We start from the raw sequence: 26,102 nt of genomic DNA, 5'->3' as shown, positions 1-26,102 counted from the left end.
GCAGCATAATACTCATATTTATAGAGTATAATATGTATATAGCAGCATAATTGTTGTAAATTCATAGATTTAATAACAGAAATTATTTACTTTCTCAAAGTCATTGCTGTTAGTCAGTCTGATCAATGACTGATGGCAAGTTCCTATTATAAATTCAAGAAGCAGATTATTTCTAAAGCTTTCTTATCTAGAAACAGTTTTGTCAGCTTACTCAAATGATCTCTGATAGCCTCTTCAAATGGAATTAATAATGATTTGGTTTTTAAAATAATTTCCTGACAGAAAAACTCGTGTTGAAATGAACAGTGACTTGTTGGATCAGATCAAACTGCCCAGTTCCCAATAGCTTCCATACATATCTTCTCTTCAACCCAATACATTAAACTAAAACCAACAAAAATGTAAGAGTGTTTCTTTTAAAATGTCAGCAGAAAACAAAGCAAATATAAAGTACATATTCTGAGACATAATGATGTCTTCAGGCTCATGTTTCTGCTTTTGATTTTATTTTATAGTGTTAACATTTTTCATGTTAATTTTTTAGCTTTCTTATTTTTTTAAATAAAAAAACTTTGGCACATCAAAAACGATCCTTAATCATATTTTCTAAAGAGCTGTTCCAAGACTGATTCTAGTAGCACCCATGAGCAGCAGAGGTACATGTTTACATTAATATATATTAATGTTTAATAGAACAGCAGTTTATTTTTGTTGGAATTGCTCAGAAAACATAAGCCAAAGCTGAAGGCAGCATTGGCAAGGAGATTTATACAGCAGAACTCCAGGGGAAATATAATGAACTACAGCAAGACTGCACAAGAAGGAAAACAAAGTAACACATAAGAGTGATCTGAGGAAGAAAAGCAAACTGTTTTCTCCTCTGGCTGGTGTCATGGTTTAACCCCAGACAGGACATAACCATTCAGCTGCTCACTCCCTCCCACCCAGGGGGCTGAGGAGGAGAATCAGGAACAGAAAAGTAAAACCTGTGGGTGGAGATAAGAACACTTTAATAATTGCACCAAAGTAAAATATAATAATACTAATGATAATAAACTAATGATACTACTATTAGTAGGAGAGGGAAAGAAAGAAGAAAACAAAACCAAAGAAAGGACAAGTAATGACTATGCAATTGCTCAGCACCTGATGACCAGTGCCCAGCCCAGACCTGAGCAGCAATCATCCCCTTCCAGTTTATACACTGGGCATGACTTCTAAGAAAGGAATATCCCTTTGGCCAGTTTGGGTCGTTGCTCCTGGCCATACCCCCTCATGGCTTCTGCTGCAGCTCCCCACTGGCAGAGCATGAAACTCAAAGTCCCTCACTTAGGGTAAGCACTACTGAGCAACAGCCAAAACATCAATGTGCTATCATTATTCTCACACTCGATCCAAAATCCCAGCGTTGCACTGAAGAAGAAAATTATCTCTGTCCCAGCTGAGACAGAACAGTATCCAACCCTTATTCCACACCACTTGTGTCATGCCAGGTCCCACACTTCCAAATACCCCATCACCTTTCCCATCTTTTGCTGGATATACGCACAGATACCATTCTCTAAGTCTATAGGCCATACTTATAGAAGTCCACTGAATTCATTCAATCCGTGACCCCAGTCCTCATCTTTCATAATAATTTTTCAGGGCAGGATGGCATTTTTCAGATGGCATGTGGTGTTGGATTGTTGCATGTTGATGATTTCATCATCACTGTGCCACCAGCAGTTGCGTGATGTGAAGAGGAGACCCTTCCTTCAAACATCTAATGCAGCACGAGTAACCAGAGTGCCAGGAGGAGCTGAGCTTCAGTACCAATCACTTCCAGATATGCTTCAACACCTTCAGAAACTGCCAGTAGCTCTTCATCAGTTACAGTATTGTGGGCTTTAGATCCTCTGGAGTCAATGTGACTCCATAAGGATCAGTCTTGAGTCTTCCCCTTGTACTTGCTGCCAGAGGCTCCAGGTAGGACTGTCTCCCCTGTCTGTGGTGTACAGCACATTCACATTTTGCCCTGTTCAGACTGGCTCAAGGACTACAGCATTAATATCTCTTGCTTGACTTTTCTAGAGGCATGATGCTCAGGGCCCCAGTTGAAATCATTCTTCCTGGACACTTGAGAGGGCTGACAATCGGACTGCAGTTTGGAATGTGCATTCTCCAGAAACCTGCAGCACCTAAGAAAGCTTCTATTTCTTTCTTGTTAGCTGGTGGAGACATTGCTGTTGTTTTATGATCACAACCATTGGGATGTGGCAACACCCTTCTCACTGCTGTATTCCCTAAAGCTGCATCTCCTGTGCAGGTCCCTTGACCTTTCCTTTGTTTTATGGCAAAACTATTGTTAGACTATTCTCTTCCCTTTCTCAAAAACTTCGGATGTATCACCATACAATGATATCACCAACATACTGCAGGTGTTCCCCGGCTTCACCCACTGTTCCACTGCCTCTGGATCCATCCATGGCTGACGGTGGGGCTGCGCTTCCTCCCCTGGGGCAGTCAATTTCAGGTGTGCTGGTCATTCCTCCAAGTGAAATCCACTGGAGTGTGAGTAGCTCCAATGCTCTTTAACAGAATTTGAATCGCTTCAGAGCCTGTTGGTGGAATTTGAACGCGTTTCCTCCCTCGAGCAGCAGTGCCTGCCAGGGGCATTGGGGCTGGGTGTAATTATTCACAGTTCTCGGCAGATGGCTCCCAAATACGCAGGGCACAGCGATGCTGAGCACACACCGGGCTCGGTCCGCAGCCAGCGGTTCTTACCCGACCAAAAGCCAATACGGGGAAGTACAACAGAACCCAGGCCTTGAAGGCTACAGACCCCAAAACAGCAACAAATGCTGCAAGTAAGGTATTGCACAACACAGCCCTGAGAACAAGCACAACCACTCTGGTGGCAAATAAATCAGCATTGTAACAAGTGACTATTAAACCAATGCAATGAAGGCTTATAACTTGTTTTAATTCTCTCTGGTCAGATCAGTCACCATCTCAACTTTCCAGGCCCTACGCTGAGCACCAAGGAGACTGTCATGGCTTAATGCCAGACACCAACCACCAGGCAGCTGCTCAATGCCAACGCCCCCATGAGATGAGAAGAATCAGGGAAAATGGGGTGAAATAAGAACAGTGTAATAATTGAAGCAAAATAACTACTAATAATACTAATGTAATAATATTACTAGTATAAAAAACAGAGGCACAAAGAGAGAGGAAAAAAAACCCAAGAGAAACAAGTGATGTACAATACAATTGCTCACCACTCACTGGCCAATGCCCACCCTATTTCCAAGCAGTGATCATCCCCTCCCAGCTGACTTCCCCCCAGTTTATATACTACATATAAGTATATAAGCATGCATATAAGCATGACATTCTGTTGTATGGAATATCCCTCTGGTCAGTTTGAGTCACCTGTCCTGGCCGTGCTCTCTCATTGCTTTTTGTGCAGCTCCACACTGGCAGAGGATGAGACAATGAGAATATCCTGATAGGAGAAGCACTGCTCAGCAACAGCTGAAATATCAGTCTGTTATCCTTATCCTCACACTGAATCCCAACCACAGCACTGTATAAGCTACTGAGAAGAAAATTACCTCTATGCTAGCTGAAACCAGGACATTTAGGGTCTAAGACTGCAAAAAATTAGGAACTCATCTTTAAAAACACAGCTCTTCGAGCAATGAACAGGCCCAGCTCAAGTTAGTAGGAAACACCTGTGTGATTAGATTGTCAGTACAAAGTTCTTTAAAAAAGAGTTAGAATGTGGTCCTAAAATGCTGAATCCTCAGTGACCCTTCTCAGGTTCATCCCAATGGAGCTCTAATTGCATTAATTTTCTTGGAAAGATGGTCTCCATATGAACTGACCCTTGTTCCCAGCACCTGGGCTTCTTCCAGGGCTCTAAAAATAACTGTTTGGCTGTATTTCCAAGAAATAAAAGCAAAACCTTTCAGGTCTAAGGGATGCCAGCAGAGGAAGGAAGGAAAAGGGAAAATACTGCATCAATCTCGTAAGGATGTACAGAATCTGCACACTACGAAGAAGATGGAGGTTGCAGAGGTGCTGCAATGCCACTGTGGAATGGCAGCCACCCCACCATCCTGGGAGGGAGATACCCACCCTGTGTAAGGAAATAAAGGCCGTGGGGGGCATAGGTGCAGACTCAGCCTGGCTTCAGGCAGTGAAGGCAGAACTTCATTCTCTGATCTGCATGACTCACATGGATAGGTGGGGCTAGATCATTCCCAAGAAGATGAGTTAAAAAGAAATTTTCGAGCTTAGTTTTAGTCTTGCTAATCTGAAAATTCATTTGCTATTTTCAACTCCCTGCCACAGGCAAGTGAACAAGGAGTAAGGGCTGTGTTGGCAGGCTGAGAGGTATGGAGAGGTTCCCAAAAAGCAGCAGAGGGCTGTTGTAGCTTTTGCATTCCAGTAACTGGCTTCCTTTCTCTGCCTGGGACAGGACATGCCATCTGTTCCCAGCCATCCCAGGAACTGGGCTGCTGAGAATTGGCCAGGCTGTGATCCAGAGAAGCGCCTGGATACTGCCTCTTGGGGAAGTGATTTCAAAGCAGAATATCCAGCTGTGTGTACTGCCCCTAAACAACAGGACTGCATGGAAACAACAGCCAGGATCCTGGCTTCCCTAAGCAATCACATCTTCTGCAGGAAGTTATGCTGAGCATTGGCACAAAGTAAAAATCCAGCTGTTGATTTCATTTGCTGTAGCATTCAGATGCTACAGGAGCTGATGCTCCTTCCTTTCCATGTCGGAAGGGGAGAACAGCCTGGAAAATACTCCAGCCTTTGGCTAATGCTTCACTTCTCATAGACAAACATGCTCTTTACCTTGCTGCTATCTTAAGTAAATATTTTCTCAAGAATGTTTTCAGCTCACCAGTCTGATGCCATTAATTGATTTCCATTAAATCAGGGGACTGCTTATGTTCCAGATAAAGTACAGTCTGCAGAGTGGCCCCTCAAGCCCTGTAGTTCCTGGTGAAGTACAGCATGGATCAGCTCAGTGCCACTGCCAGCTGGTACAACCTGTACAGGCCACATGGGTCTGGCAGCAAAGATGGAGAGAACCAGTGCAGGGTGTCTCTTGCTGGTTAATTAGTGTCTCCAAGCAAATTCAGACAGAAGTGCAGAGTTTCAATGGTGATAGAAAAATGGGAATAGATGCCAGTAGTACAGTCATACTCCAAAGCACTGAACGGCCGTATCTTGACTGCTGATGCAAGATAATATCACATGCTCTCTTCATGTGGCGCTATGTGGCCAAGTTAATTCCTGTCTTATGGATTCAGTGTCCCAGCATTCATGTTTCTCATGGAAAAGGTGTGTTAAATGGAAAATGCAGGCCTGGGATATCAGCCTGTGTAACCAGCACAGCTTTTGCATGTGTTTGTAGAGCACATTTCAAAACCAAGCTCCCTGTTTCTGTGAAAAGGGCACATTGTAGGATTTGCATGTGCCCTTCTGCTCAGCTTACCAGGCTGTCATGGATCTTTTGCTGTTTCCATGACTTGCTGGCCCCTCCTCTGGTTCCAAGCTTTTGAAGCTGAGCCCTTTGGCCAAACAGCCCTTGCTGAAATGTCAATACACTACAGAACACTGGCTCACAGGGTTCATCATGATTTCCAGGCAGTATGTGGCTTTGTTTCTCTGCTTTCTGCTACTGATCCCTCTTTCTCTGGATGCAGGTATGTTGTAGGATATAGCTGTAATGATGCTTACTGGCAATAGACCTCTTTCCTCTTTCCTGTTACTGAGGTGATTTCCACTGCAGGTTTTTGAGCACTGCTGCATGTTTGTCCTGTCTCCTGCTGTGCCTGTGTGTTATTCTAAAACTCTAATTTACTCTCAGAAATGCTCTTTGCACTTGTTCCGCCAGCTAAGGAAAAGCACCTCTAGACTGCTAAAATAATTTTTTATCTTGGTGCACAGACAGCAGGCAAACCACCAGCTGTCTACATGAAGAAAGGAACTGGGATTTACAGTTATTTCATGCAGAACTGGGACGCTTCAAAGCAAAGCACCAATAGCCTGTCATTCAGATGATGAGTAATTAAAGCGGGTAGGATCCACCCTGTTTCAGTAGAAGGCAGAGAAGGGGTAGCTCTTCAGTTGCTCAGTGTATGTCCAAAAACCAGCTCCCCATATTAATAAAGCAGATCCAGTGCTCTCAGATTCCCCATTAGCCATTGACTAGGTCTTGATTGTTGCAGTGAGGAAAGGTGGAAACATAGGTAGCAAAGTCAGAAATTATCCAATACAAAAAAGTGGATAATGCCAAAATTAGTGGATGGATGTCCCAAGCCATGTGCTCAGGCATGCTTCTCTGTCAGAGTCTGTGCCCATGCACTGATACATGTGCCATGTATCTGCAGCATAAGGTTAATTAAAAGCCTTTAAGGAAAGCCATATCAAATGCATACAACCTGACTGAAATTGAGGCAGAAAGATGCAGCTGACATTCCTATAATGACCAAATGCTTATGAAGTACCCAGGGATAAATTCAGTGCACAATATTTCATTCTTCTAAGTAACCTTGAAATGCAGGGGGAAATTACCACTATTCTGCACATAATTCAGCAAATATCCAGAATTAGAGACAAATGTTTATGGAGACACCTCACATCACTTCAGACTGGAAAGAACCCTCTCAGCATCTATGATTAGGTGTGTATTGCTGATGACACACATGAGTCTGTCTTTCAACATCCCTCAGGGCCCCTTCAGCAGGCAGAAGATAACTCCCACGCTTTTGGAGAGGAGTCCTGGGGAAAGGCAGGAGATATGCATCAGCCTCAGTCCCCAAATCTACCCACAAGCAGAAGTGAAACAGTTAAAGCACTGAAATGTAAGCTCCCCTACAGACGTAAAGGAGAAAAAGGAAAAAAAGGAAAAACTAGAAATTCCAAGACTTTTTCTGTGTTGTACATGGAGCAAAATCACACATCAGCACTTGGACTTCTTGTTCCTTATCCTGAATTACACTGGGAGAGCACAGCTGTGTGATGTGCTACTGTCCTGAGGCTGAGGTCAGCATGGTGACCATGACATTAGTGTGTCCAGTGCACACTTCTGCCAGTTGCAAGCTGATGCAATTCTAGGAAATTAACTCTGCTGATGCCTGCTATCAAACCTATGTTCCCAATATCTTTCCAAATCATGGTAGAGACACACAAGAAGACTCCTTCCTAGCTGTAGTCTGTGGTGATGGCAGGAGCTAGGAGCCATTCACAGGCTCCACTGGGAAATGCAGTCAGCATTCTCCAATACATAACATAACCTTTTCCATAGAATAAAATTAAAGATAATATATTAAAGCAGTGGCTCAAAATTGTGGTCTACTAGAGGAGGGATAAATCTCTTCTTCAGGTCCAACAGGTGAAGGGGTTTGAAAAAACATGTGACTGTGAGTGAAGGCAGGACTGTGGTCCACCTGTCACTGTGACTGACTGTATCAACTACAGAAAAATCAGCTTTTACCATGTACACCAGTGCTAGATAACATGACACGGCCTTTCCAGTGCCATGTACACCAGTGCTTGATAAAGTGACACAGGCTCTCCAGCTATGTGCTCAGATGCATATGACATGCAACAGTACCTCAGGAGTCACTGACATGCATACAACACGCACAGCCCACTATTGTAACACACCATCTTCTCTGAGTTCTGGCATCTCTAAAATTCCTCTGTTGTCACTTTACCTTGAGGCAGGCCAGAGAAAGGAGACTCTTTCATATCTGCCCATTTTTTTCTTAAGTGTCTCAGAAAAAGCTTGGGAAGCAAAAATGCTTTCAGGGAAAACTGCCCCTCCATCCTCTCTAGCAAGTGCAGCCGTATGACAAACAGAACGTGCCGCTGTTTTTCAGTCTTTCTAAAGCAGGAAGAGGCAAGCAACGTTTTGGAAAGACGAAGACGAGCCAACAGCTTCTTTGAAGAGATAAAACTGGGGTCACTAGAGCGAGAATGCATAGAAGAATTGTGCTCCTACGAGGAAGCAAGAGAGATTTACGGTGATCTTGAAAGAACAGTAAGTAACATAGGGCTGGGCGAGCACTCGTTGTCACAAGGACTCTCCCTACTCAAGGGTGTGCTTTGACACTTTAAACCACCAGAGTTAAAAAAGCACTTTGTGTCCTGCATTTTGCATTTTTCTTTTCTATTTACAGGGGTACACAGCAGCAGTGAGTTGCAGGAGGGCACACTGCATGGATAATCCCAAGCAGTAACCATCTAAGGGATGGTGGGAAAATGGATGCTCTCTAAGACAAACCCCCAGTAATGCCTGCCCTGACAATACTTTAAATTATTGTATTGTGCAACATTTTTTTTAGCCAATCCCACCTCAGCTATACAGAGCTTATTTATATTTGACCCACTATGTGCAAACAAGGCCTTTCTCTATTAGTATATGAAAATAATGTACAATCTAGAAAACAGAATATTTTATGGATATTAACTGTCACAAACTATAAAGGCAGAAGTGGCATTACTCTGTAATCCATGCTATGCAACAAGGGCTGTAAGACTTGACTTGATTCTTCTTTAATCAAATCTCACATCTTTTTCTTCCAGGAAGAGTTCTGGCACACCTATTCCGGTACGATCATTCAGGATGTTCTAACAGCTGTGGAACACTCCCACTGCTGCAGCTCTTTGCGTGAGCTGGACTGACACTGAGTGTTTTACAGACCCCAACCAGTGTGCCTCCAACCCCTGTCAGAATGGTGGGATTTGTGATGACCAGTTCCAGGATTATGTTTGCCGCTGTCCTGTCGAATACGAGGGCAAGAGCTGTGAAAAAGGTCAGCTGTGGCACAACTTACCAAAATAAAAATGCCATTATTGATTCAAATGCAAGGCACTGAGATAAACAATAGCAGTCATTGTAATTCAGAATTTGGACTTGATGATCCTCGTTGGTCCCTTCCAACTCAGGGTATTCTATGGTTCTGTGATTCTGCATCATTCTAGCTGTGACAGCTACTGTCATAGCACTTTTGGTGCTGCGGGATGGATCTAACCAGGTAGCAGTCAGGCACTGCAAGGCAGCAGAATACTTAATTGCCCTATAATGACTTTGTGGGGAAAAAAAAGAAAAATTGTATTTGCACACCATCTGAGAAAAAAGAAGGAATTATTTCCTTCTCAAGTGCTGAAGTTATTTTAACTTAGAAGCTCCATGCAGTATGTAAGAACTATACTGCATATGTACAAAACCCAAAGGAAAGGATCCCATGGTTTATGAAGTTAATACACATCTTTCCACTGATTTCAGAAGACACTGAAACATTGAACATTGAGTGTTACATCCTCAGAACATGCAGAGTCTGGACAAGAGCTAGGCACTCAAGTCTAGGCAGGCAGTCTCTACAGTCATCCCAGAGCATCTTCCATGCTAAATGGCAAAATGTCAAAGAATTAAAATTTTTCAGTCATATTTTACAATGGTTACCATACAATTACAATATCTCCATTCTTGAGACAGCTCAGATACTGTATAAATGCTAATTGATTTAATTTTATGTATATCTTTCTTAAACAAAGCCTATTCTCCCCTAATCCCTGGAGATCCAGGACTACTTAGCTTTTGATGGAAGGCATTTTTGATGAAGTTGCTCTGCATAAATCACAGAAATTTTTTTTCCTGCTTTGCTTTCCCGATGACATTCCAATAGTAAGTTATCAATGTTAAGCACAAAAATCCAAGTCCAGAATCCTAAATTCTCTTTCTCTGACTTTAGCTGTGGCTGACAAACTGAAGTGCATTTTTGACAATGGTGGCTGTGAGCAGTACTGTACTGACAAGCAGTCCGAAATACGACTGTGCTTCTGTGATGATGATTACACTTTAGCAAGTGATGGCGTGTCCTGCATCCCTCAAGGTAAGATGCTACTAACCTGATGCTAAGTCTAAGCCAGCTCTGGGAGAAAACTTTTCAAAATGTACGTGTCAGGACATGCAATGCATAATGCTCAGATACTAGCTCCTCACCTCTTCAACTGGGACTAGGGTAGTGCAAGTTAATCTTTTTGCCAATACATGAGCTGGCATCTGACTCTTTTGCAGATGCCTACTTGAATTACTTTATTAGAGGGAAAAGGAGACCCCTGAGGATATGAACATAACAACATAATGGACAGAGCCACAGGGAGCATGCAAAGTAATTTTGAGGAGTGGTGCTCCCCTGCACACACCTCAATGGAGCACTCATGCAGAGAGCTGGTAATGACAACCTAGCTCTCAACAGCAGCAATTTCATTAGAAAAAAATGCCTACTAATGTGCTTATCCCTTATTAACAGATTCTGCAATACCACGTGATGGGAAAGCTGCTTTTGTTAAAAGCTAGGAACAAACAATTCAAAATTCCTCACAGGCTTTTCAGTGCATCTTTCCCTGCAAGGAAGATGTATTTGTTCCTGGTTGCTTCTTGGGGACCAAAATAGCTGTAAAATTTGCCATGTGTTGCAAGTAGAAAAAACTGCGTAACTACCAGGCTGACAGTCCCCTGCCATCTCCCACAATGGCCTAAATTTGTGTTGCTCTACACACAGCATTAGAGACTATGGGTGTTATGTGTTATGTCTGTTTAATCTTTCACCAGCTGCCACCAAAAAGCATCCTGTTTCTCCATACCTTGCATGTACCTGTAAAACCTTCATGCTGTCTTCATGTCAGCTGAAGTACTTACAGCTCCACGGAGAGATTGCATGCAGCTCAGCACAGACTATAGGACCCTGGCTCCCAAAGAGGTAGAAAAAGAGCACTCCTTCTCACAGTGTTATCACAGAGGGAAGTGACTGCCAGACAGAAGGGATGGTGTGTTCAGTTACAGCACAGACACCTGGCGCACAGGCACCCCCAAGGGTAGACCTTCTCCTTTACAGGAAAACTCAGCTGGGTAAAGGATGTACTGGAAACACCGAAATTTCCTCTGCACTACAGCTTAACTGCAAGTTCAGTCAGGATTTGATTCTCTTTATTGCCAGTCTTCACATGCTGGCTCAGGCAGAACAGAGATGTGCAGTCTGGAAGAATCCAGCAGGCTCTGGACACAAGCAAACAGGGTAGTGAGGGAGAGGCACACCACAACAAGTTTCTGCCCTTGGGACGTCTTTGGCTCTGCCCAAAAAAAGAATGGCAAGATGTACACCCCACGATTAAGCCTCTCTCACTCTGCCATGGATGCAGTGCACTTGGTACAACTGACTTAAAGTCAGCAGGGACAAAGAAAATGTGTAGACTACAGAGCTTGTCAGGGTCACTTCTGCACTCCAGCCTGCAGCCTACCTCATTGTGTTGATGTGTATCTTAAGCAGGTTTATTGTCTGCAAAGAGCTATGGTAGGTGAGTCCATGTCAATGATGCTGTAAGGGCCTGAACTCTAATAGTAAGAGAATTTCCAGCTGTTTCCAAACTAAAAACTACTATTTACCTGCTGAGCTGCTTTACATTATTTTAGAGAATTCATGGTCCTAGACTAGAAATCAGTTTTTCAGCTGACAAAGCTTCTCTGAAAACATTACACATTTTGCTGTGAATTCAGTACAATAAAATCCTTGTTGCCTTTTGTTGTTTTGGGTTTTGCTTTTTTTTTTTTTTTTTTTTTTTTTTTTTTTTTTTTTTCCCAGTGAAATACCCATGTGGAAAAATACCAGTGCTGGCAAAAAAAAGTTCAACTGCACATGGGAGAATAGTAGGTGGTTTCATCTGTCCTCCAGGTGAATGTCCATGGCAAGTGAGTTTTCAAAAATCTTTCACTGCTTTTATTTTTCAAATTTCCTTATGAAGCCACTACACTAAATTCATTGCTTTAAATCTATGATGTTAAAAATTCATAAAAAGTGCCACGTCTTGATAACCAAATTCCTTCTTCATCCATAGCCAGCAGATCTACCTGTTTCATATAGGCACCTTAGCTTTATTCTGGAGTACCTGGTTTCATAGGATTAGAGTGGTAGCACAGCTGTCTCTATCTCCTCACCCCTTAGTCCTTAACTTCACTGCCAGCAAGAATTTTAGTTGCACCTTTAGTTGCAGATACGTTTTGGGCCATAATATGCAGGGTCCATACTACAAGATGAAGAAAATTTCCACGGGAAGCCTTCCCTTGCCAAGTTCACCATGCAGTCAGCGTGGTATTGTCAAACATAGCTGCATAAAAGGACAGAAAGAAGCAATATGAAACCCATCTCTGAGATTTATGTCAAGAACATTTGATGAAAAACATTAATTTGCTTTATGTTGGCAGGCCCTTATAATACAGGATCAGAGAGAAACGTGTGGTGGCACCCTGCTTTCCCCAGAGTGGGTGGTCACTGCGGCTCACTGCTTGGAGCACACTCACCCTAAACAGCTTCGGGTGAGACTGGGTATGTATCTTCCCCTCCTCATCTTATCAAGGTGGTGGCAGCATCTCAACCTGATAAAATCAGAGTAGGCACCTTTGGCAATAAAAGGTAATTGTCATTAGAGGTATCAGACTAGAAACACCCCACATCCTCAAACTTCCAAGGAATCAAGGAGCTACCTGACATGACCTGCGATTAATAACTTTTCCAGGTGAACACAAAATAAATGTTGATGAGAAAACTGAGCAAGAAAGTGGAGTCACCAGGATGATCATTCATGAAGAATACAAGAATGGACAGGTCAATAATGATATTGCCCTCTTGAACCTGGAAACACCCGTGAATCTCACCGACTATGTGGTGCCAATATGTTTGCCTGAGAAAAGGTTCGCTGTATTTGAACTGTCCACCATCAAGTTCTCCACAGTAAGTGGATGGGGACGACTAATAGATGGAGGTGCCACCTCTTCTGTTCTGATGAGAGTTGATTTGCCACGTGTAAAGACACAAGAATGTGAAAAGGAGACCGATTTAAATATTACAGAGAATATGTTCTGTGCAGGAGACCTGTCTGGGGTTAAGGACTCCTGCAAGGGAGACAGTGGTGGTCCTCATGCTACACAGTACAAGAACACTTGGTTTCTGACTGGGGTTGTCAGCTGGGGAAAGGGCTGTGCTGTTGAAGGCAGCTATGGGGTTTACACAAGGGTATCCAAATACATCGACTGGTTGAGGAAGCACATGGACTAATGATGTTGAGCCACAGCATTTCCAGGTCGTGTTATTGCCCCCCAGTTCCTCTGTACCATTTTCCCATTGAAGGATTCCTTCATTATTTTAGATATCTGATGCAGGCCATACTTACAACACTATTAAAGATTTGAAGTGAGCCTAAGGCCTACTTGAATACACAAAATAACTTCCCTCTCGGTGTTGTCTGTAAACTTGTGTATCTTGTCAAGCAGGCAGAGAATGACCCTAACGAATCAGACACAATGTCCCTCCTCCTCTGCATCCATTTCTGCTAAAGGTCAGATGCTGAGAGAAAGACTGTCAGCAACACAACACGCAGATCATAAGCCTTCCTCCAGCTACCCTCTGAACTTCTGGTAATCAGTGAAGTACAGACTTCCTGAGCCAGAAGTTGCATTAGATTGAACAGTCATGAATGAATATGCTGTTCATAATTGCGTGCAACCTCCTTTAAACATATTTATGCTTCTGGCTTTCATAACTTCCTATGCTATGGATCCTGTAATATAATGATGAAATAGCAGAAACAAAAATAGAAAAGGTGCTTCCTTTAGCTTATGTTAGAGCAGCTTTTTCCCGCAGTTGCAGTGGCAACAGGGAGATTTGAAAGGGAGGAACTGCAGGCACTCTCCAGGACAAGAAATCTGGAAAAAGGTTGATTCCATATTTACAAGTCTGCTATGAAAACTTGATTTAAATCTTATTGCACCAAGCACTATTGCTATAAGGCTAGTAAGTGCAATATTTAACCCTATATTTATGAGAGATAAAGAATACCACTGATTTAATCTTATATTTGCCTTGATATTATGCTTGTCTATAGAAAGAGTGCAAATGAAAGAGAATGTTAATCAGCTGTCCAGTGTAATCTCAATTGTACTCCTATCCTGAGATCTAACCAGAACAGGATAATTGTCTACCCCTCTGTGAAACGCTGACCGAAGACCATTCACTAAAGTCTTAAGGCATAAATGATAGCTCTGAAGCTCTCTGCAAACATACAGTTCAAAAATATACTTTCTAACCTTAGTCTGAAAACACTGAAAAGGTGAGGAAAATAAAACTGAACTAGGAGATTGGAAAACAGTTTAACTATGTCATGCAGAATTTATGCTCTAGATTGTTCAAACAATGCAGAATATCAACTCAATCACAAAAGCTTATCAGCAAGTAGGACACAACTGATCATACTCTATTATTAGGGGAAAACATTGTCATTGTATGGTACATACCATGCAATACTGAACATCCTATAACCTGCTATACTAACAGAGAAGGAAGTTTTACTGTTCATTTAGGTAGTGAATTGAACTAGGAAGGGCAGCAAATTTAAGAGACCTGAGAAACAAGAGATGTTACAGTATATATGCATACATGCACTAGACATTCTCCTTACTCCTAAAGAGAGTCCAGTCTCAAGGAGAAAGTAAGTAGTGACCAGCAAATAAAGCTTCATTTTCGTTTAGATGAGGTGCTCGGCACTGTAAAACAATCCCTGACGACCCCTCAAGGTAGAATAGTTTCTGTTTACCATGATCCATAATATGATTTCTCCTCTATAACATTCCAGTGAAAATACTGATATTTGTGAACAAAGCACCTTGCAGAAAAAAAGGGTAAAACGCCAAAAGAAATCAGTACTAATAACTGCCACACACAATTACTTTTTCAAAACAAACGTGGGTTTTAGATGATTTTTTTAATATAACAGCCTGCTTAGGAAAGCCAAGAAGACGAAGGAGACCTGATGGCCGGCTCTGGAAGCACTGAGGACGTGGCCTCCACCGTGCACTGCGAACTCCCCACAAGAAAGGGGAGACTGAGGCCAGTTGCAGGCGAGCGCCCGGCCGAGGTCACTGCTCCAAAGCGCGGAGCCAACAGGTTACAGAGCTGGATGTGGATGGGACACACGGCCGGGAGCAGCTGCAGCAGCTGGGAGCCCGGCTTTGCCCAGCGCCGGGCCGGGGCCACGCCGGCGTATTGAGGGACCATTCACTTCCCTTCCTCCAAAATAAAGGTGCAATTTAAAAACTTAAAAAAAAAAAAAAACAAGCCCACAAACCAAACAAACTCCACGCTGCCTTGGGCTCTGACAAAATAAAGAACAAAAAGAAGAGCAGCTTCATTCCCCCCGACTGAGAAATCCCGCCGCGCCTGTCACCCTGTCCCGGCGCTTCCGCTATTTCTGGGCAGGGTGAAGTTACGCGGCTTCAGTCTCACCCCGCCCGAGGGGCCGAAGACTTCGGCTCCCGTCCCTCCCGTCCGTCCCGTCCGTCCCGTCCCTCCCGTCCGTCCGTGCCGCCGGCGCGGGCCCGAGCGCGGCTTCGGCGGGCGCCGCCATGGCCGGGCGCCTGCTGCTCCTCCTGCTCTGCTCCGCGCTGCCCGCCGAGCTCCGCGCTCAGGGAGACGGTAAGGCGGCTCCTTTTCCATCTTTTCGGGAGGGGGGAATCTCCCTTCCAAACAGTCTTCGGGGGCAGGGGGGGCCTGCCGGGCGAACGCCGCAGGTCGGTGCCGCGGGCGGGGGCGCGCACCGGGACGGTGCCAGGAGCCGCGGCGGCGGGGCAGGGCAGCGGGCGCCCCACGGCTCAGCCCCGGCAGGTTCGGCTTCTCGCGGCTGAAGGCTGATCAGCACTCTGCCGACTCCGCACACCGCCGTCAAGCGGGGAGCTGAGCTTCGGGGGCAGGGAGCTGCTGCGGGCATCTCGGGGACGGTGTAGGAAAGTGGGATTGCCCGTGGGATTGCCCGTGGGATTGCCCGTGGGATTGCCCGCCTTTCGCACCGGGAGGACAGCTGCTCTCGTAGCCTGAGGTGCTCTCGTGTGCGAGGGGAAACCTGGCCAAGTCGTGGTGGGATGCGCCTGGCCGGGGAGGAGCTGGGGCACAGCGGGGGAGCAGGTCCCGCTGCCCTCTTGTGCCGCCAGAGTCAGCGCCTAAGTCCAAGGCAACATCAGCAAATAACTTTTCAAAAGCTGTTAACTCTTCCTTCAGTAAGTCGGACTGCTTGGGGTTTAAAACAAGGTCTTTAGCATGTTTCTGGAATATCCTGCTTCCCTTGACCAATGCCTCTTGCTCCTTGATGTCTCTAAAGAAGGAGTATGATAGAGAGCTTGGGAAAAAGAGTGAACAGCCTGAGAAGGAGGCTAATTCGAGTTTACAAAAACATCCGCTTACGCGGGTGGCGTGAAAGCAAAGGAATAGAGAGGTGATAACCCCACCGGCTGTGTCCTGTCACTTTCCTGTTGCTGAAGAAGGGGATTTAAGGGCAAATAAGATAGTGGGTGAATGAACTAATAGTCGCTGAGCTGCAAGTTAAAAGTACTTTCTGTAAGCCTTCCATGAGAGGAGCCTTCTCAAAGTAAGTGGGGCTTCAAATTATGCATGGGATTGCTTAATATAAATAACACAAACAGAATTTTCCTCCCTCCTTGCCTTCACCAATTTCAGTGAAAGCAGAATAAGTCTTCTCTGTGTTCACTTGGAGGATATTGGGGTATATCATTACTTTTAGCAAGTTTATTTGTTATGGAATTAAGCTGCATGAAGAATGCTCCAAAAGGAATGTGCAGGCCTCCCAGTGAGCATGCCATTGTCCTTGAAGTCACATCTGTAGCACATTCTTCCACACTCCAGCCTAAAAAATATTGGAAATATAGGAAATATTGGAAAGTATTTCCTCAGTGTAAATTCCAGGTGCTAGAACTTGATTAAATGCCAGCTTCCAAACTCTTCACACTTTCCTAGAAGATACACTCTTTACAGGGTAATTAGCAATTTATTTAATCCCAGGAGGTCATCCTTCCCCTGTACTCAGCACTGGTGAGGCTGCACTGTGAGTGCTGTGTCCAGTTCTGGGCCCTCAGTTTGGGAAGGACTCTGAGACACCTGAGCACATCCAGAGGAGGCACCGAGGCTGGTGAGGGGCTTGGAACACAAACCCTGTGAGGAAAGACTGAGGGAGCTGGAGGTGTTTAGCCTGGAGGAAAGGAGACTTGGAGGTGATCTTACCACTCTCTACAACTCCCTGAAAGGTGGCTGCAGTCAGGTGGGGTCGGTCTCTTTCTGCAGGCAGCAACTGACAGAATGAGAGGACACAGCCTTAAGCTGCACCAAGGGAAATAGAGGTTGGATATTAGAAGAAAGTTTTTCATGGAAAGAGTGATAAAGTACTGGAATGTACCAGGAATGTGGTGTAGTCACCATCCCTGGATGTGTTTAAAAAAAGACTGGATGTGGCACTTAGTGCCATGATTTGAACTGTTAGGGCATGGGTTGGACTAGGTGATCCTGAAGGTGATTCTGTGATCTTCCCAGCATTCAGGGAAAGTCATTACATTCAAGACTGAGTATTGAGCAGGAGCAGCAGAAATATAAACCCTCATTGGCAACCTTTTCAAGATTAAAATGAGTAGGAGAGAATTTCACGTTACTACATTTTGTTTTGAGGTTACTGATTCTCAGAGAGACTGCTCTGAGAGAGCCTGGGATGAATCAGCCTGTGTTTCTACTTCACTCATTTGTCATTACTCTTTTCCACCACTAAATGTTACCCACCTGTATCATTTTTCTCTGCTATCTAGTATTCATCAAGAAAGAAAATGCTGACAAGTTCTTGGAAAGAACAAAACGTGCTAACTATTTATTAGAGGAATTGAAGAAAGGGAATATTGAAAGAGAATGCAATGAGGAGCGCTGCTCAAAAGAAGAAGCAAGAGAAGCTTTTGAAGACCAGGAGAAAACTGTAAGGATGAACTAATATGAAACATAGAGCTTTATATTTATATTTTTAAATTACTATTAATTTCCTTTGAGCTGGGCATCAAAATTGACAAGTTTTCCCCAATCACTTAACACAAAGAACAAATAGTGATTGACTGTGGCTGGAATTGCTAAGGCAACAATCATCCCATAACAGTCTTAATTTAGCTCTTGCATGGCCAGCCCAGGTAAAATCCTCAATTCTTTTACCTGTTCTGATCTGTTTAATTGCCATTGAAAGCTATTTGACGTTCAATGACTTTGCTGCTACCAGTGCTGAAAATACATTCACCCTGTCTTGGGTTACATCCCTAAGGGCCAAGGCAGTCCACAGGAAGTCTGAGAAGGCAAATGCTGACATGGAACCTCATGAGGGAATTTTACTGAACTTATCTGAAGCAGCTTTGCTTGTAATTTTGTAGCTCTCTTTATGTAAAGTGAGAGAATGTATACTGTGAACAGTTCATAAATGCCTTAATGTTGACTGGAATGAAGTTTGTGTGACTCTTGTGTCACCTGCCCTACCCCAATGGCTTGCTTAACTTTAGACAGAAATGTGATTTGTTCCCAAGCTGAAGGGAAAGTTAAAGAGATGGGGCAGGTGTGTGGACTGTAAGTAGAAAAGCTGGTATTGCAAATATATACTGTCGCTATATGGCTGTTTAGAACTACCCTGAAACTGGAGCTAAGACCAGATTAACTTCCCTTTATTATTACTTGATAGCCAGAATGTTCTTGGAGTGGCCCTGAGGTGTCTTGGGTGGGGAGTCCTGAGTGCATCACCATTGTACTTCAGATCATAAATGTTGATTTACCTATAGCAGAACTGGCACAGCCTGTTCTGCCTGGTGACCAGATGTCACTGGAAAGGACTGTCTTGCACAGGCAGCATCCTGGAGTTCTCAGTGCAAATGGAAAGGAGAGCACAAATCAGACAGAATATTTTAAAATGTCAGGATTTGTGAGGTCCTGATTGATGGGAGTATGCAGTGGGGGATCAAGACTGAGAATTTGGCATTACAGGACTGTAAGTACATTCAGTCAAAACTGGTGGAAAGGTAATTATCAAGAAATCAAGTGGCTTATGGTGAATGGGTCACACTGGAAAAACTCTTAAGGAGGTTCAGATATTTCTGAAAAATGTATGAGACTTATTTCTGTAGAACTGGGCACTATATAGATCATAGGGTTTTAAGTTATTAAATGGTAATAGTGGGCTGCTAGGTACTATATGTATCTGTAATGTATATATTTCCTTTAACAATTGTTAGCTGCAAGTATCCTGTGTATGAAAATCTAATATTTTTCTGAGTAATTTGGTAATTCTTATCTAACTCTATTTATTTTTTTTTTTCCCTCAATTTCTCACTTACCTGTAGGAGGAATTCTGGAACATCTATGTAGGTAAGAAACACTCTGTCTTTGTTTAGAAGATTAAGCTTACTTATTGCAAAGTTTGAAAGGATGCACCTCTTAAGTAACTCCTTCCTGCTCCCTTGCTTCCTCTCTTTTCACTCTGGGATACCCTCACCTTGTATTTCCTCTGGAAAAGGAATCAAGCAACAACTGCCTGTTGTTGCTTGAACCCAATTGCTTCATTTGAAGGCAAGGTTCAGCTGTCTCCAGTTGCTGGGCTGACCTTTGTCCTCCCAAAAAAATAACAGTGGTCCTTTGCACAAAGGACAGTGAGGAGCGGAAACTGTGTGTGGGACTGCCAGATAAGTTTTCCTTCAGAGGGGCTGTCCCAGATAAGAGATTTCAAGATGCAAAGAGTTACAGATGAGGGTGTCTCTTAAGTGCCATAACCAACACGAAGTTAAATTACATTGTATAGTCATTTGCCAGTTTCCTGTCCCCTACCATGTCAAAGTGATGTTGATTCCTGTCTTAAAGAGCATTTTTGTGGTCGTGTTTTTTACGGAACTGTTTGGCATTCAAGGAGAATATGCCAGTGGATCAGCAGATACTACCTAACAGTTTTCTGTTTTTTTTATCTAAATATGTGAGTTTTATTTATTAGGGTTCTAGTTTTTGTAAGCACTATGCAGTGACAGACTTTTAATGTATTTATATTTGATAATATGTTCTGCAGAAAGTATATGTCCAGTTTGCACACTAGGAGTGCCTCAAAAATGTTGACCAAAGACAGCTCAGCTTTGTCTTTTGGAATCTGCAGAAAAATGAAGACAGTTGCCATGAAGAAGACATAGACTTTTCACAATTTTCTAAGCATGGGATGAACTCTGCAACCTACAGACTAAAATTTCAAGCAAAGCCTGTGTCAGTGTTACAGTAAAGACTATTGGAATATTTCAAACCATTTTCCTATGAGAATACAAGCAGAAGAATATCAGTGCCAATGCTCTTAGTAGAAATGTTAGTTTTCATACATTTTAAACCACAGTCCGCAAATGCTTTATGAGTGTTCAGAAGTATTGAAAACCACAGCTATGTTCAGCCAAGTTACTAGAACAATTTGTTCCTGCTTCCTATTTTAGTAGGGGATTCTGCAATTTGTGCAATATTGATATAAAACTCATTACCACAGCTGCAACTACAGTGTAGGGTAAGACTAAATAAGTATGTTTTCTAACAATAGGATGCTGTTTAGCTAAGACCACTACAGAATAGAATGCTATGGTACTGCAGAGGAGGCAGAAACCAGAAGTTATCCTGTAGGCCTTCAGTCTGTCTTTTTTTTTGGTTAATGTTGGTCTTGTCTTCCCTCTGTTAAGCATGGACATCAGTTTCCAGAGCCTCCATGGCCAGAGCATTTGGAGAGTTCTTGGTTTTATCCACATACAGGTAGAAAATTGATCTTGATTTGTGGGTGCAGTACACAAAGCCCAGCAGCTGTTCCCCATGACAGGCAAAGCTGCAGCAGATGAGATTACAGTCCAGAAATACCACACAGGGAGCATGCTGGATCCTTAGGATGAGTAGCTTCTTGCAAGTCGTTTCTGCTATGGAAATTGATGTTTCATCTGCTCCAAAGAAGGGCAGAACAAGTGGTAAAATAGATCGATAAGAGGATGTTAGCTAAAGTAGAAAATTATCAAGTGTCACTTTTCTGGATATCTTGCATTTTGTATGAAACAGAGCAGAAACTATAGGGAAATGCAAGGTGCCAGAAGTTCAGTATTTTAGGCAGTAATTGCAATGTGGAAATGTCCTGTCAGCTCTTACTGGCTTCACTGTATGTATATTCTAACCACAATCATGGTATCAAAGAATATTCAGAGCTGGAAGGATCCACAAGGAATATTGAGTCATTGATTATTCATAAATGAATGGCCCATACAGGGATCAAATATGCAACCCTTTCCATATCAGCACCATGCTTTAACCAACCAATCTAATTTCTTAATATTCCCACCAAAAAAAAAGTTTGTGTATGCATCATAATACAGTGGCCACCAAAAAGAAATTGCAAAACTGAGGATATGTAGATGAATCATTGCAGGTTTGGAATGATTGCATTTATACTATTTATTCCATCTGGAATGTGGCAACTCACAGGACCTGAATTTTAAAAGGAAGGATGAAAGATGGCGTAAGAAAACTAAGAGCTTTTCCAAGTTCATGGAAAATGCTTGCACGCTTATAATAACTTGGGTTTTGGTTTGTTTTTGTAGATGGGAACCAGTGCAGTTCAAATCCTTGTCACTATGGTGGCCACTGTAAAGATGGAATTGGTTCCTACACTTGCACGTGCTTGGATGGTTATCAAGGCAAGAACTGTGAATTTGGTAAGTTTCTGCTTTAGAGAACTGTGGCGGCAAACTTCCCAGGGAGCTTTGTAAGGAAGCATATTTTGCATGGAAATCCTTCCTGGGGCTCACTTCTGTGGCTTAGAGCTGCCCCTGTGACCTTGCCATGGGAGGGGGTATCATTAGCCCAGAAGTAAGTGCGGGAGTGTGAAACTGAAGTTCAGTCAGGAAACTGAGGGGAGTGATGAGGAGCTGGAGTTTTTAGGGCAGGAGGGAGGAACTGTGTGAGGATTTACACAATTATGTTCTCTGATAGTGTTTTGTTCATTCTTCTCCTGACAATTTGTCTCTGCTTTTGGAGCTCACCATGCCATGGCCAGTGGGCCCACTCTGACTTGGCAAGTACATTTGAAGTGTTGGATGTGGCTGCTTTGTAAGGCACAAGCTGATGTTCAGCACTCACATCAGTTATCCCTAAAGGGTGCTTCACGTGCTTGGCAGGTGGGGATACAGATCCTGTTTGAAGAGCGGGTTTTGTTTCAGGGAACTTCCAGATCATCTGTGAAGTCAGTGTTTATATACAGTTTTTCTGCTGCCATCTCTTTCATAGTCATACCAAAGTTCTGCAAAATAAACAACGGGGACTGTGAGCAGTTCTGCAGCGTCCGAAGAGATGGGCGGAAGGATGTTTTGTGTTCCTGTGCAGATGGGTATGTTCTAGCAGAGGATGGCAAACAGTGTGTTGCAACAGGTATGAAGCCATGTGATAAAGCAATAGCAGTGGTTGGTGTGCCTTGTTTCACAGTTAAGGGATGTCTTGGTTTACAGTTGAGGAATGTCTTTTGAACCACCAGTATTCTACATAACATAAACTCAAGAGTGAGGCCAGGAGATTTATATTGCCAAAGTTTTCCATTTGTGAGGTTCTGTGATGGAATGGATCAAAATGTACATGATTTTGAACCATTTGCAAGGTGCCTCTCACCAAATTACCATAGTAAACTCCACTGTTGCCAAGAGAAAAGAAATTGCATTAATAAATAATTTTCTTAAATACCTACACATCACATAAATTGGCAGCCTGCAAAACTTTTCTTTACAAAATTTTCTTTTTCTAGAAACTGAAAAGTAAAGTAATTATAATTAATGCTACTTACACATGTACATTTTAGGGCTTTTATATAAAGCCTGGCCAGTGGTTGTCAAATATATGCTAATGATATTGTTTTTATATAGTTTTTAAAAATAACTAATTGCTCTCATAAACCATATTACTTCACTCTCTTTCCTTGTAATTTCTAAGAGGTTTTCTCTGGTGTTCCTCTCCATCTTTATTTTTAGTATTCTTTTCTTTACAGTAAAATACCCTTGTGGAAAAGTCTCTGTGGCAAGGAAAAAAAGGTCTGTTCTTTCACCCACTGACCATAGCAGTGGAATGAGTGATCAAGAAGACCCTCCTACAAACACGAGTGCAGAGGAGGACTTTGCAATTACCACAGAGAGCCCAACGCCTCCGCCCGACAACAGAACAAGCGGCAAGACTCCGTATGTGGATACCAGGATAGTTGGTGGGGATGAGTGTCTTCCTGGCCAATGCCCATGGCAGGTAAATGGAGGGGGCTTTGCCCTGCATGTGGGTAGAGCGTGTCTCTGAGGAGAGGTGAGCAGTGGCTCCTTCCAGCTGGGTGCCTTCTGAACGTCACCCATGTCGCCTGCCAGTGGCAGCGAGATGTGGCTGAACTGTGTGGCCCCGGGCACTTGGATGTGCTGCTCTGCAAACTGCAGCCTCACGGGTTTGAAATAAAAGGCTTTGTGCCATTTTAGATGGAACTGCCTACCTTATCCCCAGAGAGCACTTCTGGGTCATGCTGATCTCCCGGGCCATCTTTGCAGGTTACATTTTGGTTCTGACTGACACCATCCACTCAGGCAGCACACCTGAGAGCCGGGTGATAAAGCAGATAAAGCCAGCGTTTTGGTTCAGGAACACACCCTCATGTCTCAGTTTTACTCTTCAGTTTGGGCCAGCCAAAATGAATTCCTGTATTTGGTGATTGTTTGGGGCTAAGTCCAAGGGATGGGGTGATCTGGAGTCTGCACTCTGCCTGCTCAGTCAGTCAGTGCCTGAGAGACATTCCTCAGCACTGGGAGTGAGGTAATGTGGAAGCCAAATGTTAACTTCACATAAAGACAATCAGGATTCTGTAGCAGTAGAAGTCAATCTGTAGCTTCTGAAGATGGGAATGCAGTGCTCGGAGAGACGTGGAGGTCCACATACATGTTGCAGTAAGAAGCATCACTGGATTGTGCAGAGAAATCAGTTTCCTCATTATAGCTCATCTACGTTAAACTGCACTTCTTCCATGTGCCCTTGCGTTCTTTGCTTCACAGGCTGTTCTGTTAAACGAGGAAGGAGAAGAGTTTTGTGGTGGAACTATTCTGAATGAAAATTTTATTCTTACTGCAGCTCATTGCATAAACCAAACCAAAGAAATCAATGTTGTTGTTGGTGAGTGATTATTTCTTTTACTCCTTTGAGGTCAGAGTATCTGTTGTGCCTAACCTTCTATGCCTTAAGTCTCCCATGAGATGTACACATGATTCAGTAAGGTTTGTTACCTTTCTGCTGCTTTCAATAATTTCTTGTTATTCTGACCATCCTTCCTTGTAACAACAGGTGCCTCTCTTGCTTCTCTGCCAGCTAGCTGGAAGTGATTAGAGTCAAGTATTCTAGAAATGTTGGTTATCAATATTTTCAGCAGAGCAGTGCTTCTGCAGGAAGCTCATCATTCCTGGCATTTCAGAAGCATCCAGATTTGTTCTTGCAGGAACCCCCAGGAAAGCTATGACTCGTTGAATAGAGTACAAAAGAACAAACTGAGATTTATCATTGCTTCCCTTTTGAGCCAGGACACAGGATCAACACAGCTTCATCTTTGCACTGTTGTAGTCCAGACCATGTTCTCTTCTCTAGGTCAGGCTCAAGCTCCTGTAGGAGCTTCCACACAAAATTGCATTAGTTTAGCTGAATCACCTTATGCCTTTGTGTAAACTGGTACAAAAATCTCCATAGGCCAAATCTCAGGACCAAAGCCAATTCAGCTGCTGCTAAGAAATATTGCCATACCTGTTTACAGTTTCCTTGTGTGGTCTAAGGTCCTGGACAAAGTACTCAGAATGAACATACTACTCTCTTCCTCTGTCAAGGTTGTTCTGAAATTCCTATATTTTCTCCACATTAATGACCCTTTTCATGTTCTTGTGCAGGTGAAGTGGACAGAGAGAAGAAAGAGCAGTCTGAATCAATGCACACTGTGGACAAGATACTTGTTCATTCCAAATTTATTGCTGAGACTTACGATAATGACATTGCCTTATTAAAGCTGAAGGAACCTATCAGGTTTTCAGAGTACGTCATTCCAGCGTGTCTCCCCAAAGCAGACTTTGCTAATGAAGTACTGATGAACCAGAAATCTGGGAGGGTTAGTGGCTTTGGGAGGGAGTTTGAAGGTGGGCGAACGTCAAAAAAACTGAAGGTGCTCGAAGTCCCCTATGTTAATAGGAACACTTGCAAGCAGTCCACTAACTTAGCCATAACTGAGAACATGTTCTGTGCTGGTTATGACACAGAGCAAAAAGATGCTTGCCAAGGAGACAGTGGTGGCCCCCATGTGACCAGGTATAAGGATACTTATTTTGTTACTGGAATTGTTAGCTGGGGCGAAGGATGTGCAAGGAAAGGCAAATATGGTGTCTATACCAAACTGTCCCGGTTCTTGCGCTGGGTAAGAACAGTCATGAGTTTGTAGTGGTGATGTGTCCCCTTGATCCTTCTTGTTAGCTGCCAAGGTGCAGGATAAGAAATGGAAGCTTTCTTTTCCTGCATATCCGCTAAGTTTGTTTTGAGATCTGGTTCCTTGAAGTTATATTCTGCTTCCATTTGTATTATTCCTGGCTTTAAAGCACACATCTGGAATTGGTTGAATGAGGGAATTTCCCCAAGAAAAAAGGCTGCTGAGTGAGGTCTTTGGCTTCTTGGAATTATTTATCAATGTCCATTTTGGTTCCTATCTGTTGCTTTGAGTGCTCCTACCAGAGGTTCCTAAACATGTTCTGAACAGTCACTAGTCATGATGAAAGCAGGAAGGATGGGAATCAGTTAATCCTCATATTGCAGCCATCTGGCTCAGCAGGGAGTTTGTCCATACTGGAGATGTTTAGCTTTTACCTTAAGACTTGTTCAGAAGATTAAGAAAGCAGGGGATCTTGAATGGCAAAAGCTGAGACTCAATTAATTAATCAATATGTGATACTAAAAAATCACATATTCCACAAAATGGCCTGCTCAGATCACAGCAGCTCATTAAAAGGGGGTTTTGTTTTATAAGGATTGTACTTCACTCTGGCTTAATTTGTACACACTGCTCATCAGAAAAAATATATAGGCACATTTACTATTTTCTGTATCTTGTTCTCCATTTTGTATGGCTAAGGATTGGAAAACTCC

General features: G+C 43.2%; 1 protein-coding gene across 1 annotated transcript; it reads left to right on the top strand.

Moving 5' to 3' along the window:
- The first annotated feature begins 5,585 nt into the window (after positions 1 to 5,585).
- On the top strand, positions 5,586 to 25,404 carry LOC100223776 (uncharacterized). Its single transcript, XM_072936689.1, has 17 exons — positions 5,586 to 5,711; positions 6,741 to 6,872; positions 7,893 to 8,053; positions 8,599 to 8,623; positions 8,715 to 8,828; positions 9,768 to 9,908; positions 11,658 to 11,764; positions 12,278 to 12,398; positions 12,589 to 13,114; positions 15,331 to 15,539; positions 17,708 to 17,868; positions 19,265 to 19,289; positions 21,521 to 21,634; positions 22,206 to 22,346; positions 22,954 to 23,201; positions 23,987 to 24,104; positions 24,863 to 25,404. The coding sequence occupies exons 1-17, from the start codon at positions 5,642 to 5,644 to the stop codon at positions 25,402 to 25,404; spliced, it is 2,955 nt and encodes a 984-aa protein (XP_072792790.1). The 5' UTR covers positions 5,586 to 5,641.
- The last annotated feature ends 698 nt before the right edge of the window (positions 25,405 to 26,102 follow it).

Source organism: Taeniopygia guttata, chromosome 1, assembly GCF_048771995.1.
Source record: "Taeniopygia guttata chromosome 1, bTaeGut7.mat, whole genome shotgun sequence".
Classification (NCBI taxonomy): domain Eukaryota; kingdom Metazoa; phylum Chordata; class Aves; order Passeriformes; family Estrildidae; genus Taeniopygia; species Taeniopygia guttata.
Note: the sequence above shows the minus strand (reverse complement) of the source record. Positions and strands in the feature narration are given on the sequence as shown.